The sequence below is a fragment of the Pleuronectes platessa genome, chromosome 23 (assembly GCF_947347685.1).
Source record: "Pleuronectes platessa chromosome 23, fPlePla1.1, whole genome shotgun sequence".
In the NCBI taxonomy this organism is placed as follows: Eukaryota; Metazoa; Chordata; class Actinopteri; order Pleuronectiformes; family Pleuronectidae; genus Pleuronectes; species Pleuronectes platessa.
In genome coordinates, this window is record NC_070648.1 from 398,627 (window position 1) to 413,626 (window position 15,000).

Here is a 15,000-nt window from a genome sequence, read left to right on the forward strand (position 1 = left end):
CTGTGGTGTGTGCAGCAGACTGGGGTGACTGCTCTCAGTCCAATCAGAGAAGTTTACATGTTGGTGACTATGCTATTACAAATAGTTATATTATAGGAAATCCTATATAATTAATGTATGTCATGTACACTCTACAGAGCCAGGTCCAGGACCCTCTTCTGGTTTGTCAGGGAGGGATGTGGAGGAAGTGGAGGAAGAGATAGAAGAGGGTACAGATGACAGTGAGAGTGCAGAAACACAGGCGACAGAGAGTGAGGGCGAAGAAGTTGAAAGGAATTCAGAGGAGGATGGACTGAATACAGAAAGAGCCAGAAAGACAACAGAGAGGCAGGAAGAACAACAAGCTGATGTTCAGGTCTTTGAAAGGGAAGAAGATCATTTGACTGATGACCCTGGTTTCTGGCCAGCAGCTTTAACTGATCAGGATAGGGAGAAGATAGTAAGGAAATTGGCCATGAGAGAGAAAGAAGTAGAAATGCCATGTGATTCAAAGGGGAAGCCATTCCCTGACTACCTGAATTATACAAAGGCAGCAAATAAAAGAGAAAAGGTAAACAGAGACTGGCTGACTTTTAGTCAAAGTAATAATTCACTTTATTGCATACCATGTGTGCTTTTCTCCCATGTACAGAAAAAGCCTTCCACTAGTGCACTGACTAGTCAAAATGGGTATAAAATGTGTGATGTGAAGTGGCGTCGAATGTACAATAAATTCCCAGTCCATGAGAGGAGTGAGGCACATAGAGATTGCTACTTAAGATGGAAAAATCTGCAAGGATCTGTAATGAAAGATAGAGGTGTGGATTCTCTGTTAAATAAGGAGTTGCAAACAGAAATAGAGAAAAATAGAGCCATCTTGGAGAGACTCTACACTTGGCCTCAAGAAACCTGCCTTTCAGGGGCAAAACCAAAGACCTAGATGACATTCATAATGGCAATTTCCTAGGCACACTGGAGCTCTTGTCACATTATGATCCTCTGCTGAAAGAGCACTTTAAAAAAATCAGGGACAACAAACAAAAACTAAAAGAAGGAAAAGGAACCAGGCTAACACATTATCTTAGCTCTGACAGTCAGAATGAGTTTATCAACTTATGTGGACGACGAGTTCTGAAAAGAATTCTGCAGGAACGGGAGGATGCCATATATTATGCTGTCATCTGTGATGCCACACCAGACATTTCCCATACGGAGCAAAATGTGGTGCTACTACGGTATGTTAAATATGACAAAGAAAAAGATGAGTGGGAAATTACGGAGAGGTTCCTTGAATTCAGGGATTTTCTCAAAAAGACGGGGAGTGAGAGATGATTGATGCAGTTCTTCGTGACCATGGGATAGACATCGGTGATTGCAGAGGGCAGGGCTATGACAACGGGGCTAACATGTCAGGGAAAATAAAGGGAGTCCAAGCTCAAATACTGAAGAAAAACAAGCTGGCTACTTATTCACCATGTGCCTCCCACACATTAAATCTTGTTGGTGTGCACGCTGCACAGTCAAGCCCAGAGGTATCCACATTTTTCGGCTGCATAAATCGCCTGTACACATTTGTAAGTGGCAGCCCAGAGCATTGGGCCATCTATAAAGAGCAAACAGGTTGCTCATTGCATCACCTATCTGATACCCGCTGGAGTGCAAGGATTGAGGCTGTTAAACCTGTGGCAAAGCACCTACCTTCTGTCCTCAAATCCCTTGATAGCATAGTTATGACATGCAGTCTCACCAGTGAAGCAAGATCAGAAGCTAATGGTTTGAGGAAATACTTCATGTCATTTGATGCTGTTGTTCTTCTCACTGTCTGGCTGAAGGTACTGCAAAGTATTGACAACAGGAATGTTATTCTCCAGTCAGGAAAAATATCACTTGACATAGAAGCAGCCAATACCAAAGACTTGACAGAAGAGATGCAGTCTCTAAGAGATGCATGGGACACTCTCCTAGCTGAGGCAAAGTTGATAGCTGGGGAAATTAATGTTACACCTCAGTTAAGCAAGGAGTCCAGCCGCCAGAAGCAAAGGCAGAGATTCCATGATGAAACCGCTGAAGAGGAGACAACTCAGGAGAGTTCAGAAACAGTGTTTTGGAACACTGTGTTTTATACAGCCATGGACAGTATCATCAGTGACTTGGACACTAGGCTCCGGGGCATTGCACATATTGTCAACGAGTTTTCTGCTGTTCTGAAAGTTGGGCAGATTAGTGAGGGCAAAATCTCTTCTGTGTGCCAACCACTGATCACAAAGTATTCTAGTGATCTTACTCCTGATTTTGAAAATCAAGTAAGACACCTAAACAGTGTATATGCAGCCAACTTCCCCCCTAACCTGTCCCCTCTTGAACTCCTGAATGCAATTTGTAAGCTGCAGCTGCAAAGCATCTTTGGAGAAGTGTGCATCGCCTTGCGCATATTTTGCACCCTGCCAGTTACTGTTGCTGGTGGTGAGAGAGCGTTCAGTAAACTAAAAATGATAAAAAACTATTTGAGGTCCACAATGTCTCAGGAAAGACTTTGCAGTCTTGCCATGCTGTCAATTGAGAGTCAGTTGGCTAGAAAGCTGGACTTCAAAGACCTGATAAGTGATTTTGCACATGAGAAGGCTCGGCGTTGGGCTTTTGGTGAGAAGGGTTGAGCAAGGACCAGTGATTGAAAGGTTGCAAAAGGAAGCTTGACTCAGTCGGCAACGTTATATTATATATATATTTGCCATTCTTTCATATATTAAGTTCTACTTAAATGATGAGAAATCATATATGGCCATTTTGTATTCTGATGGCGTTTTTGTTTTTGCTGAGATTTTTTTCTCTCCACTGATTATAATTGCTATTTTTTCATGGAAGAGTTTATTTCCAATTTAAGAATCAGTGGTGCAGCAAATAAATGACTCAAAATGAATTCCATTGTATTCAGAGTGCTCAGTTCTTCCCCTACTGTACATGTCAACTGTCATGCTGTTCTTCTTTCACAAATATGGTAATGATAGTGAAAAATACCATTAAAATGCATAATTGTATGTAAAATAGCATCAAAAAATGTTGCCGCTGTGTTGGGGGCCCTGTAAAGATTCTTTTCATGGGGCCCAAAATCCCTAGCGGCGCCCCTGTCCAGGACACACACACACTCTCACACACACGCACACACACTCTCACACACGCACACACAGTGTGTAGCTGCCTGGCTGAGTGTTGTGTGTCTGCAGGTGCACGGGGGAGGAGTTCCTGGCCCGGCAGGGTGTGGATTATTCCACGTGGGGTTTGTGGCAGAACCATTTGGCTCTGGGCGTCATGACCGTCCTCTTCCTCACCATCACTTACCTCAAACTACACTTCATCAAGAAGTTCTCCTAGACCTTCATCATCGCTGCCACCAGGGGGCGATGTAATCACTGCCTTATTATCACGTCTCTGTTTTGATTCAGTCCAGAAAACATGAACTGTTCAGTTGTTTGTAAAATGATTGTTTCTTGTATATAGATAATAATAATAATGAAATGTATTTACACAGCACCTTTCATTCTTTATTGTTATTCACTCCGTATTAACATGTAGCACTTTTGAATGATTGATCGATTTTAAGTCATTATTGAGACTAAGACAATTTCACTTTATAATAAAATATTTGAATCTATGTTGAACCTGTATTTTATAATGTTATACTAAGAATACTACTATTAAAACTACACTTTAAACACACACAGACACCACAGGCTAGGATAAGTTTAGGTAAAGGCTCAAGTAAATCTCCAGGAATGTAATTCAGTGACGTGTGTGTGTGTGTGTGTGTGTGTGTGTGTGTGTGTGTGTGTGTGTCTGTGTTTGTGTTTGTGTGTGTGTGTGTGTATGTGTCTGTGTCAGGGTAATTCTTTGTGTGGGAAGTGAGCGGTTAAACCCCTGAACGCGCCCTTGAGCAACACAGAGCAGCAGGTTGAACTCCTCCAGTCCAAACTGAACCAAACAGCGACGACAGAAAGAAACAGAGAAATGAAAACAGAAGAGAAACCTTCAGTTTTGAGTTTGTTGTGAAAAACAGTTTAAATAAAGTTGAGAGGAAAATGAAAAGTAGAGAAACGAGTTGTGACAGAGTGAAGAGGATCAACAGACGTGTGTTGAAACTGAACCACAAACACGTGATCTGAATAAACTTCAGTCTAGACGTTTTGATTCCTCCTCTTCAGTGCTTCATCGCCTTCCTCCTCTGGTCTGCTCCTCTTCCTCCTCACTCTTGTTCCTGTCTTCTTCATCTGAGGTCATGTCCTGCAGGTCGTCCACCTCTCTGCTCCTCTTCCTCCTCTCGGTTCAGAGCGTGGACTCCACTCACGGTGAGTTCAGACGTTTGTGTTTGTGTTGATTGTTGTTGCAGCTTCACTCGGAGACAAAAGAGAAACACGCCTCAGACGTGTTCACGTGAGAATCAGATGACAACTCAGACAGAAACACGCGTGTTAAAGAAAAAACATAAACTTATAAAGAAACTGTGGTTTTTAGGATTGAATTAAAGATTTTAAGTCAATTTCATGATCAATAAATAAATCTTTAATTTTCTGATTTCTCAGGATCCAGTTCCTCACATGAACTGTTTCAGATAAAGAAAGTTAAATGAATGTGTGAGAATTAGAACCTGAAACAACAGAAGCATTAATATCATTTTAATAAACATTTAGCTCTTGTTATTTGTTGAGTCATGAAACGACTGAACACACCTCTAACCTCCGCCCACCAGCTCGCCTCCTTCCTGTTCTCCCCAGTTTCCTGATTCCAGAGGTTGATGGTTTTGCCGTGGACGACGCCTGCATGATCCTCCCCCCCCCCTCGCCACAACCCCACACCCCCCCCACCACGACAGCTACCACACCTCCACCCGTCAGCAGGAAGGTAGAGAGTAACACCATCAGCCCAATGATCAACATGTTGAATTAACACAACAGAGGGACTGTTTGTATCCGTTGCTGTGTTTGTGTTTCATAGCCGCAGTGTGTAACTGTCACTGATCCACAGCAGCAGTGTGTAACTGTCACTGATCCACAGCAGCAGTGTGTAACTGTCACTGATCCGAGGCAGCGTCCAGATGTTCTTCAGGATGTTTTCATATAAATCACTTACTACACAAATTAAACTTTTTACAGATTCTACAGCAGAAAGTTGCTGAAGCTCAGAAGCCTGTTGTCCGCTTGCCTCCAAAGAAACCTCCACCAATCAGGCGACCGCCAGTTCCAGGAGGACCAATCAGGAGCAGCCACCCCAACCCTGCAGCCCGCCTCCTGTACCACCTCCTGACCAATAGCAGGGGACACGCTTCCCTCCCAGGGCTCCAGCGTTCTGTGTCTCAGCCGATGAAGAGGAGGGTGGAGGAGCGAAGGAGCGACAGCTCTTCTTCTTCAGACTCCAGCGACGAGTCGTGAAATGTTTTTGTTTCTAAATAAAATTAAGATTCATGGAAAAGTTTTTACAGTTTAGTTTTAGTTCTTTCTGAGCTGATATTAATTATTGGGAAAATCAACCAGTCTTCATTTAACAAAACTATTTACACATTTATTAGCTGTTTTTAAAAATGTTTAATCAACAAAAAAATCAATGAACTGCCATTAAAAATCTACAGAATGTTTTTGTTGTGGTGTTTCATTAATAAGCTGGAGGGACGTGGTCAGGATGGACGCTGGTTGTCCTGTCTGTCCCGCTGTCCACCGGACGGGGACGCCATGTCCGTCCTCGTCTCCGTGGTGAAGCCGTTGTTGTGTTTGCCTGGAAAATCATCAGAGTAATTTTTGAACAGTTAATAGATTGATAATGATTAATTATAAATAATCATAACATATCTTAACATTTCAAATGTCACTCAATGAATAAATCTGAGGTGTGTGTGAACACCACTCGGTGTCATGGAGCTCCACGTGGTGAAGCCACAGGAGCTCAGGATGTTGGATGAGAGACCTGTGGTCCAGCACCGGGACTCCACCTGTCTCCATTAGTCTGATGTTTCCTGACAGGGAGTTTTTGTACCAACCATCTCGTCCTTTTCTCAAATCTGGAAAATGGACGTCTGACTTCTTTCTGTTCAGGACGACTCCGCTGCTGTTCCAACGATCCACCAGGAGGCGCTCCGTGATCCCGGTGTGACCGGTCACCTGACAGGAAGCAGCCGTCACTCAGTCAGGAAACATTCTCTGTTCAGACTCATGAAGAACCTGAAGGACCTGGTACCTTGGAGGTGAGAGACGCTGGAACGTGTCTCCACTGAGACGGTTCCACCCGTCGACTGCACACGAGCCCACGAGGCTTCATGTTGTCCACAGACCTGGAAGAGACACAGACTGGTTCTAGAGACCATCAGTCTTTAAAACAAACTAATCAGAAACGTGAACACGTAAACAGATGTTGTAAACACAGTGTAATAAGAACTACCTCAACTGTTTCATAATGAACCAAAACCATATCTCAAAATGAGACGACATCTTTAACTTGAGCAGAATCGTCCAAACTCCCTGATGTGCTGCTCGATGAGAGAGAACTTCAGTACCTGAGACCCTGGTTTCCACCACGGAGAGCTGTCCCCAGGCGGAGGTGGTCACTGACCAACCAAGAGACCGAGGGGACAAGAGGAGTGGAGGACGGGGGGAGGAGCAGAGGAGTGGAGGACGGGGGGAGGAGCAGAGGAGTGGAGGACGGGGGGAGGAGCAGAGGAGTGGAGGACGGGGGGAGGAGCAGAGGAGTGGAGGACGGGGGGAGGAGCAGAGGAGTGGAGGACGGGGGGAGGAGCAGAGGAGTGGAGGACGGAGGAGGAGGTGGTGGAGATGAATGGAGTTTATCTGCAGGGTCCATGCTATGTAGGACGAAACTCCTCTTTGGAGCTTTGTGGTCTGGAGTGGATGTAGAAGGGACGGACGTGGACACAGAGTCCTTCCTCTCGTTGTCCCTTGTCTCTCTTGTCCTCACGGCTGCAGTGGACGTGTTGTTGCCCAAACACCAAAGCTTTGCTTGAGATTGTCCAATCATAGATTTGGAGTGAGGGACTCTGCAGGACTTCACATCAGATTCCACTCCGTTGCTTTTCTTCTCCGTGTGACTTGAGATTCCAGAAGGTTCTGAGGTTTCATCTCCTGAAGACCTGGTGGTTCCACTGACGGACCCAGAATCCTCTCTGTTCTCTTTATCGCAGATTTTTAAGTGTTTGTGTCCCTCGGTTTTAAAACTCCCCAGTTGGTTTTTGGTTTCAATCAGTACTTCCACAAGGTCCTTGTCTTCTGGAAGGTCCTCTGAGGGTTGGTTGGGTGCACATGTGGTGTCCTCTGAGGGTTTAGCAGTTGAAGTGGAGTCAGTTTTGTGTAACCTGGGATTTGAGATTCCTGTGGGTGGTGTCACAGAGCTGTGTGCAGGAGAAGCCTCTGTAAGATCTGAGGTAGGAGGTCCTGACGGGTTGATGGACAAAGAAGTGTTGGTTCTGGTCATTTCTGGACCTGAGTTTGAGACTTTTGAACATTCAGAAGTTGTTGTTCGCTCTGAGGTCAGTTGGTTCTTCTGATGTTCTGCAGAAGGAGGACTCTGGCATGGCCTGGTGACAGCAGGTGTGTTTCGGGTACTGGTCTCCGTGTGGTCGCTGCCTGGCGGCTGACCTGCTTCAGGTGCTGTTTGGTGGAAGCTTTTCAAAGATGAACTCACATGGTCTCTGGTGGAGCTTTTAGACATTTTGGGAACTCTCAGGTTTGGGCTGTTCCAGCTCTTCTTCATATTCTCTTGACTTGACTTTGATTTAGAAGATCTGCAGATGTCCATCACATTTTTTTCACTTGACACGGCTGTGCCTGTGCAACTAGAATAGAAGCCAGGGGAGTCTCCATCTTGTTTATTCTTTGTGCTTTGTAAATGATCTTCTCTTGGTTCTGGAGGAGCATCTGTCTCATGTTGAGGTTCTTCTGTCTCTGAGTTATCGTCCTTCAGACCTGGTGCCGTCTTGGAGCCTTTAGATGAATCAGTGGTGAGACTTTTCTCTGATTTAGTGAATTCCTTCCTCGACCCTGCACCAGTGGACTTTCCTGTTTTACTTTTCATGGCTACTGAAGCTCTTGCTGCGTTTTGGGAAACTTTGCCTGTGAAGGTTCTGGATTGTTTGTTGCTCATTGAAGGTTCGGAGGTGTTCCGAGTGGTTTTACAAAACTTTGCTCTTCTTTTAGTTTTCTCCGTCTTCTCTTCTTCCTTCTTGTCTTTCTTTTCCATTTCCTCGTAAACCTTCTCACTCACATCTTCCAGTTGTTTCTTGCTTCTCTGGTTTTGCTCATTCCTTTCTTCCTTTTGGCGTCTGGGGGTTTTGGTTATTTTAGGAAGGTTGGAGTTTTCTCTGTGGTCCTTTTGGATCTTAGCATTTAGCTCATTCAAGAACCTGTTTGGATACAAAGTCGTTGGAGGTCAAACGGTTGATTCATCACGACTCGTGGAAACTCAAGCAATCGCTAACGGACATTTCTCTGGATGACGAGTGTAAAGTTATAAAGAGTCACCTGAGGTGGAAAGAGTCTTGAGTGAACAGAGGATGTTCTAACAGCTCGGAACAATGAGCTCGTCTTTCTGGATCCATCTGGAGACAGCTCTGAAAAGATATCACTGATTCTGATCTTCAGATCTGCAAAGGACTACATTGATGGACACATTTGATTTGGTGTGTCTTGCTTTTCATCACTCAGCTAACCAGCTGTATCAGTACCTGTGCCAGGTCCACGGCGGCGGGGGGGACTGAAGGGAAGCGCTGACTCAGCAGGACTTGACCGTAACATTCTGGTAATCTGACTCCTGAGAAAACAGGATTCCTGTAGAACAGCTCCTGGTGACGAGCTGTCAGGTGACCTTCAGGAGAGAAATGAGAACTTACAGAATAAAACAAGAAGATTTAGATAAGATCATTTCATCTGAGAAGTTCTTCAGTTCTTACCAAAGCACCTGGTGATGTGGTGAATCTGGTCAAGGTCTGAGTCTCCGGGAAACAGAGGCTGACCTGTGAACATCTCTAATAACAGACAACCCACAGCCCACACGTCTACCGGTCTACACACAGACACACACAGACACACACACACCTGTGAACATCTCTAATAACAGACAACCCACAGCCCACACGTCTACCGGTCTACACACAGACACACAGACACACACACACCTGTGAACATCTCTAATAACAGACAACCCACAGCCCACACGTCTACCGGTCTACACACAGACACACAGACACACACACACCTGTGAACATCTCTAATAACAGACAACCCACAGCCCACACGTCTACCGGTCTACACACAGACACACACACACACACACACACCTGTGAACATCTCTAATAACAGACAACCCACAGCCCACACGTCTACCGGTCTACACACAGACACACACAGACACACACACACACACACACACACACACACACACACTCACCTGTTCACATCTCTAACAGGTCCAACATCCTCAGGTCTACATGTAAACACTTACTTTCCATATCTGATGTCTCCCACCAGCAGCTCAGGAGCTCTGTACCAGCGAGTGGAGACATAGTCGGTGAAGACGTCGCCCACTAGCGTGCGGGCGAAGCCGAAGTCGCACAGCTTGACCACGCCCCCCTGAGAGATGAGGACGTTCTCTGGCTTAATGTCCCGGTGGATGATCTGTGAGGAACCAAACCCACAACTACTCATTATGTTATTATTCATCTGATCGCCATGTTGAGAACTCACTGAACATCATTCTTCATCTTCTTCACCTGTGACCTGCAGGTGCAGTTTGTGTTGGTTCAGGGGGAAATGAGCCCTCTAGTGGCCGTGGTCAGACCTGCAGATTTATATCTGTTTATACTGCTAGCTCAAACCAGTGGCCAGTTGGATGCTAGCTCAAAACAGTGGCCAGTTGGGTGCTAGCTCAAACCAGTGGCCAGTTGGATGCTAGCTCAAACCAGTGGCCAGTTGGATGCTAGCTCAAACCAGTGGCCAGTTGGATGCTAGCTCAAACCAGTAGCCAGTTAGATGCTAGCTCAAACCAGTGGCCAGTTGGGTGCTAGCTCAAAACAGTGGCCAGTTGGGTGCTAGCTCAAACCAGTGGCCAGTTGGATGCTAGCTCAAACCAGTGGCCAGTTGGATGCTAGCTCAAACCAGTGGCCAGTTGGATGCTAGCTCAAAACAGTGGCCAGTTGGGTGCTAGCTCAAACCAGTGGCCAGTTGGATGCTAGCTCAAACCAGTGGCCAGTTGGATGCTAGCTCAAACCAGTGGCCAGTTGGATGCTAGCTCAAACCAGTAGCCAGTTAGATGCTAGCTCAAACCAGTGGCCAGTTGGGTGCTAGCTCAAACCAGTGGCCAGTTGGATGCTAGCTCAAAACAGTGGCCAGTTGGGTGCTAGCTCAAACCAGTGGCCAGTTGGGTGCTAGCTCAAACCAGTGGCCAGTTGGATGCTAGCTCAAAACAGTGGCCAGTTGGGTGCTAGCTCAAACCAGTGGCCAGTTGGATGCTAGCTCAAACCAGTAGCCAGTTAGATGCTAGCTCAAGCCAGTGGCCAGTTGGGTGCTAGCTCAAACCAGTGGCCAGTTGGATGCTAGCTCAAAACAGTGGCCAGTTGGGTGCTAGCTCAAACCAGTGGCCAGTTGGATGCTAGCTCAAACCAGTGGCCAGTTGGATGCTAGCTCAAACCAGTGGCCAGTTGGATGCTAGCTCAAACCAGTAGCCAGTTAGATGCTAGCTCAAACCAGTGGCCAGTTGGGTGCTAGCTCAAACCAGTGGCCAGTTGGATGCTAGCTCAAACCAGTAGCCAGTTGGGTGCTAGCTCAAACCAGTGGCCAGTTGGGTGCTAGCTCAAACCAGTGGCCAGTTGGATGCTAGCTCAAAACAGTGGCCAGTTGGGTGCTAGCTCAAACCAGTGGCCAGTTGGATGCTAGCTCAAACCAGTAGCCAGTTAGATGCTAGCTCAAACCAGTGGCCAGTTGGGTGCTAGCTCAAACCAGTGGCCAGTTGGATGCTAGCTCAAAACAGTGGCCAGTTGGGTGCTAGCTCAAACCAGTGGCCAGTTGGATGCTAGCTCAAACCAGTGGCCAGTTGGATGCTAGCTCAAACCAGTGGCCAGTTGGATGGTAGCTCAAAACAGTGGCCAGTTGGATGCTAGCTCAAACCAGTGGCCAGTTGGATGCTAGCTCAAACCAGTGGCCAGTTGGATGCTAGCTCAAACCAGTAGCCAGTTAGATGCTAGCTCAAACCAGTGGCCAGTTGGATGCTAGCTCAAACCAGTGGCCAGTTGGGTGCTAGCTCAAACCAGTGGCCAGTTGGATGCTAGCTCAAAACAGTGGCCAGTTGGGTGCTAGCTCAAACCATTGGCCAGTTGGATGCTAGCTCAAACCAGTGGCCAGTTGGATGCTAGCTCAAACCAGTGGCCAGTTGGATGCTAGCTCAAACCAGTGCCCGGACCTGAGTTCTGTGATTTTCATCCTTATTGTTGATTTCACGACATCACAAAACTCAGATTTGCATCATTGGCGTCACGTGGGTGATTGACATTTGAGTCTGTTCCTGTCTTTGCTTTGACTTTGACAAATGAGCTTTGCTGCTGGTGTGAAGCTTGAGACCAGTTCAGGGGAGCCTGTGTCCTCACATTCTGCTGGTGGCAGAAGGCTGTGGCCCTCAGGACCTGGTACAGGTACTGACGGCTGGTGTCCAGGTCCAGTCCACCACGGTGGAGCTCCAGATCCTCCAGGAGAGTCCGCTCCACAAACTCAAACACCAGGTACCAGCGCCGGCGCCGCCTCCACACCTCCAGCAGGTCCACCAGGTTCACGTGACGAAGATGCTTCATGTCAGAAAGATGAGAAAATAGAAATCAAAGGTTTGTGGAGGAGAAGATGAACGAGGTCACTCACGTGTTTCACAGTATTTGAATAATAATCTAATTCAATAAGTGAAGGTCTCTGCTCTGTGTCCTCAGGCTCGATGATTGACATCTGACTGATTGACAGCTGACTGATTGACAGCTGACTGATTGACAGGTGACTGATTGACAGCTGACTGATTGACAGCTGACTGATTGACAGCTGACTGATTGACAGCTGACTGATTGACAGCTGACTGATTGAAAGGTGACTGATTGACAGCGGACTGATTGACAGCGGACTGATTGACAGCTGACTGATTGACAGCGGACTGATTGACAGCGGACTGATTGACAGCTGACTGATTGACAGCGGACTGATTGACAGCTGACTGATTGACAGCTGACTGATTGACAGCTGACTGATTGACAGGTACCCGCAGCAGCTTGATCTCCCTCAGAGCGATCTTCTTCACCGTCTTGTCATCGTCTGAGTCCACAAACTTCTTGATGGCCACCAGGCGGCCGGAGTCCCGGTGCCGGCACTTCAGCACCGAGCCGTAACTCCCCTCGCCGAGCAGACCCAGGGACTGGTACCGCTCCATGAGTCACTGTGGAGAGAGAACAGCAACACAACTTCACTACACACTCCTCCAGCTGTCTGTCTGTGAACTGGTTCACACACACACTACTGGTTCCAGTTAACTTGGTGGGAGGAGGTTTTATATGTTCGAGAGGAACTCACTAAACTTTGAAGAAGATCCAGGAAGTGTTTTTAACTTTCTTTAACACTTATAGTTATTTTTTCTATTTTCTTGTGAATACAACTGTTTAGTTTTATTTCATCACTGCAACATTTCATGTTACACAAAAAATGACACACACTGAAACACAGGATCTCCGGTGAACCTATACGCACAAACACAGACACACACAGACACACACACAGACACACACACAGACACACTAACCTTCCATGGGAATTCCTCTTTACTCTTTAATCGGAGCAATGATCTTCCAACGTAAACACTGAAGTAATGCCCCACTGTGTGTGTCTGTGTGTGTGTGTGTGTCTGTGTGTGTGCGTATATAGTCACCGGAGATGTCAACTTGACCCTGTGTCTCAGTGTATGTGTCTCATTGTGTGTGTGTGTGTGTGTGTGTGTGTGTGTGTGTGGGCATCTGCAGTTACCTGCTGTCACCTGACCTGTTGCCATGATACCCCCCCCCCCCCCCCCACACACACACACAGAGGACTGACTCCTCCCTCTAATGTTACATCATCAAAATAATCCTCTATTGTAAAGTTGTGTTGTCACATGTTTCACACCCTGAGAAGTCCCCCCCCCCCCTCGTTGTTGAGACGATAAGTTCACAAAGCACGAAAGAATGAAGAAGAAGATTTTATCTGAAAATACTTTATTATGAAAATAGTTGTTTCCAAAAACACAACAGTCTAAACAATTGAAACTATCGTGTGTTTCATTAATCTGGATTTTCTGCCATGTTTCTTATTTCCTGCAGCAGCTCCGAGAAGGTCGGCCGACCCAGAGGCTTCTACAGAAGAAGAAGAAGAAGAAGAAGAAGAAGAAGAGGACATGGTGTTGTGGTTAACAGGAGTTTGGTGGAACATGTGAATGTGTTGATGGTTTGAAGACCTGGTTCCTCTCACCTCGTGCCAGCAGCGGTACATGACGGCGTACAGCGGCTGCAGGGCTCGGTGAGGCCGGTACAGACGGATCCCTCTGGTGATGTCACTGACCACCTCCGAGTTGGAGCGGTTCTCGAACGGCGTGCAGCCCCCGGAGTAGATCTCCCACATCACCACACCTGCACACAGACACGTTTACTACACACTGTGTGTTGCTGCTGTGAAGACCAAGTGTGTGTTTCCTCACCGAAGGACCAGACGTCCGACTTGCTGCTGTACTTGTTGTAGTGCAGAACCTCAGGAGGAGACCACTTCACTGGGAACTTCGAACCACTGGAGCTGGTGTACTGGTTGTCCAGAACGTACCTGGAAACAAAAACACCAGGACACTGAGGAACTGATCTTAAAGAACAGTAAAGAGAGTAGATATGTATAACTCATAACTCGTAACACCTCTGATGTTCTACTTCCTGTGTTGATTTAACCAAGAGGTCAATGAGTTCATTATTTACTTTCACAGTTCATTCCATTGTATTGTTTAGAAAGAGCAAGGCTCACTGTTTCTACCAGTACCTGTGCTAAACCATGCCAGTTCAGGCCAAGCCAGGCCAAGCTAAGCTAAGCTAAGGAGATGCTGGCTCTGGCTTCGTGAAAAAGGTTCAATAAGAAAGTCGTAATTTTGAAGCTTTAATTTTATGAGAAGAACCCGAGATAAAAGTTGTGAGAGTGAGTGAAACGTACCGGGTCATTCCAAAGTCGCTGACCTTCACCACGTTGTGTTCGTTGACCAGACAGTTCCTGGCCGCCTGCGTGAGAAGACCACAACCAGAAGGACACACACATTCAGTTGTGTTTTACTGTTAAAGTCTTGAATGTCAAATCTGTAGAGCGTAGGATTAGTGGTGAACCAGGTCTCTGTGGATGAAGCTCTGCGCCTCCAGGTATTCCATCCCCTCACACACATCCTGACACATGGACACCAGCCACGCCTCCTTCAGGGCCCCGCCCCTCTGCCGCAGGAAGTTCAGCAGGCAGCCGTTCTCCATGAACTCGGCTACGATCAGCAGGGGGCGCTGCTGCAGGCAAACTCCGTACAGCTGCACCAGCTTAGGGTGGCAAAGTCTCCTGAGACACACACACACACACACGTTCACCTCCTGTTTCCACCAGAAGGAGGTTTCCTGCCCTCGCTCCCTCGTCTCCTCCTTCCTTACATCATGACCTTGGCCTCCTCGATGAAGTCCTCCTCCAGCATGGCGCCCTCTCTGATGGCCTTGATGGCCACTTTGTGCTGCGCCCTCCACTTGCCCAGCCTCACCAGTCCGAACTGGCCGCTGCCCAGCTCCTTCATGAAGGTCAGCTCACCGGGGTCGATCTCCCACTTCTCTGAGAGGGAAACAGATCAGGTGGGGCTGCAGCACCCTCTACTGGTGAGGGGCTGGCAGTGCAATAACTCACATGAACTACAACTCAACCTGCAGACACACAACAAACAACTAAACAGAAAAACACAATAAATCACTACGACTAT

The 15,000-nt window shown here is 47.0% G+C and overlaps 3 protein-coding genes across 4 annotated transcripts in view; 1 reads left to right on the top strand and 2 right to left on the bottom strand.

Moving 5' to 3' along the window:
• Positions 1–5,602, top strand: part of LOC128430526 (broad substrate specificity ATP-binding cassette transporter ABCG2-like) — a 17,994-nt gene extending 12,392 nt beyond the window's left edge. The window contains 3 exon segments of the mRNA XM_053416623.1: positions 3,201–4,319; positions 4,721–4,872; positions 5,124–5,602. Coding sequence (XP_053272598.1) covers positions 3,201–3,348 — 148 coding nt within the window. The 3' untranslated portion in view covers positions 3,349–4,319; positions 4,721–4,872; positions 5,124–5,602.
• LOC128430525 (cyclin-dependent kinase-like 2) lies at positions 5,237–12,432 on the bottom strand. Its single transcript, XM_053416622.1, has 8 exons — positions 12,256–12,432; positions 11,606–11,800; positions 9,469–9,641; positions 8,918–9,030; positions 8,693–8,832; positions 8,490–8,578; positions 6,515–8,371; positions 5,237–6,292 (listed from the first exon to the last, which is right to left on the bottom strand). The coding sequence occupies exons 1-8, from the start codon at positions 12,421–12,423 to the stop codon at positions 6,172–6,174; spliced, it is 2,856 nt and encodes a 951-aa protein (XP_053272597.1). The 5' UTR covers positions 12,424–12,432; the 3' UTR covers positions 5,237–6,171.
• Positions 12,433–13,216: 784 nt separating this feature from the next.
• The window catches only part of txk (TXK tyrosine kinase), a 6,112-nt gene continuing 4,328 nt past the window's right edge, over positions 13,217–15,000 (bottom strand). For both annotated transcript variants that reach the window (XM_053416626.1, XM_053416624.1), the window contains 6 exons: positions 14,684–14,855; positions 14,378–14,594; positions 14,211–14,275; positions 13,717–13,835; positions 13,491–13,648; positions 13,217–13,375 (listed from right to left, as the gene is read on the bottom strand). In XM_053416626.1, the coding sequence (XP_053272601.1) occupies positions 13,304–13,375; positions 13,491–13,648; positions 13,717–13,835; positions 14,211–14,275; positions 14,378–14,594; positions 14,684–14,855 (803 nt within the window). In that variant the 3' untranslated portion in view covers positions 13,217–13,303. The remainder of the gene's footprint in view (positions 13,376–13,490; positions 13,649–13,716; positions 13,836–14,210; positions 14,276–14,377; positions 14,595–14,683; positions 14,856–15,000) is intronic.

Excerpts from the sequence above, each read along its gene's own strand:
- LOC128430525 (XM_053416622.1), bottom strand. The coding sequence starts at position 12,423 with ATGGAGCGGTACCAGTCCCTGGGTCTGCTCGGCGAGGGGAGTTACGGC. Across the intron at positions 8,579-8,692 it reads CCGCCGTGGACCTGGCACAG|AGCTGTCTCCAGATGGATCC; the intron begins GTACTGATACAG and ends ATATCTTTTCAG. Across the intron at positions 6,293-6,514 it reads GGTGGAAACCAGGGTCTCAG|GTCTGTGGACAACATGAAGC; the intron begins GTACTGAAGTTC and ends TGTCTCTTCCAG.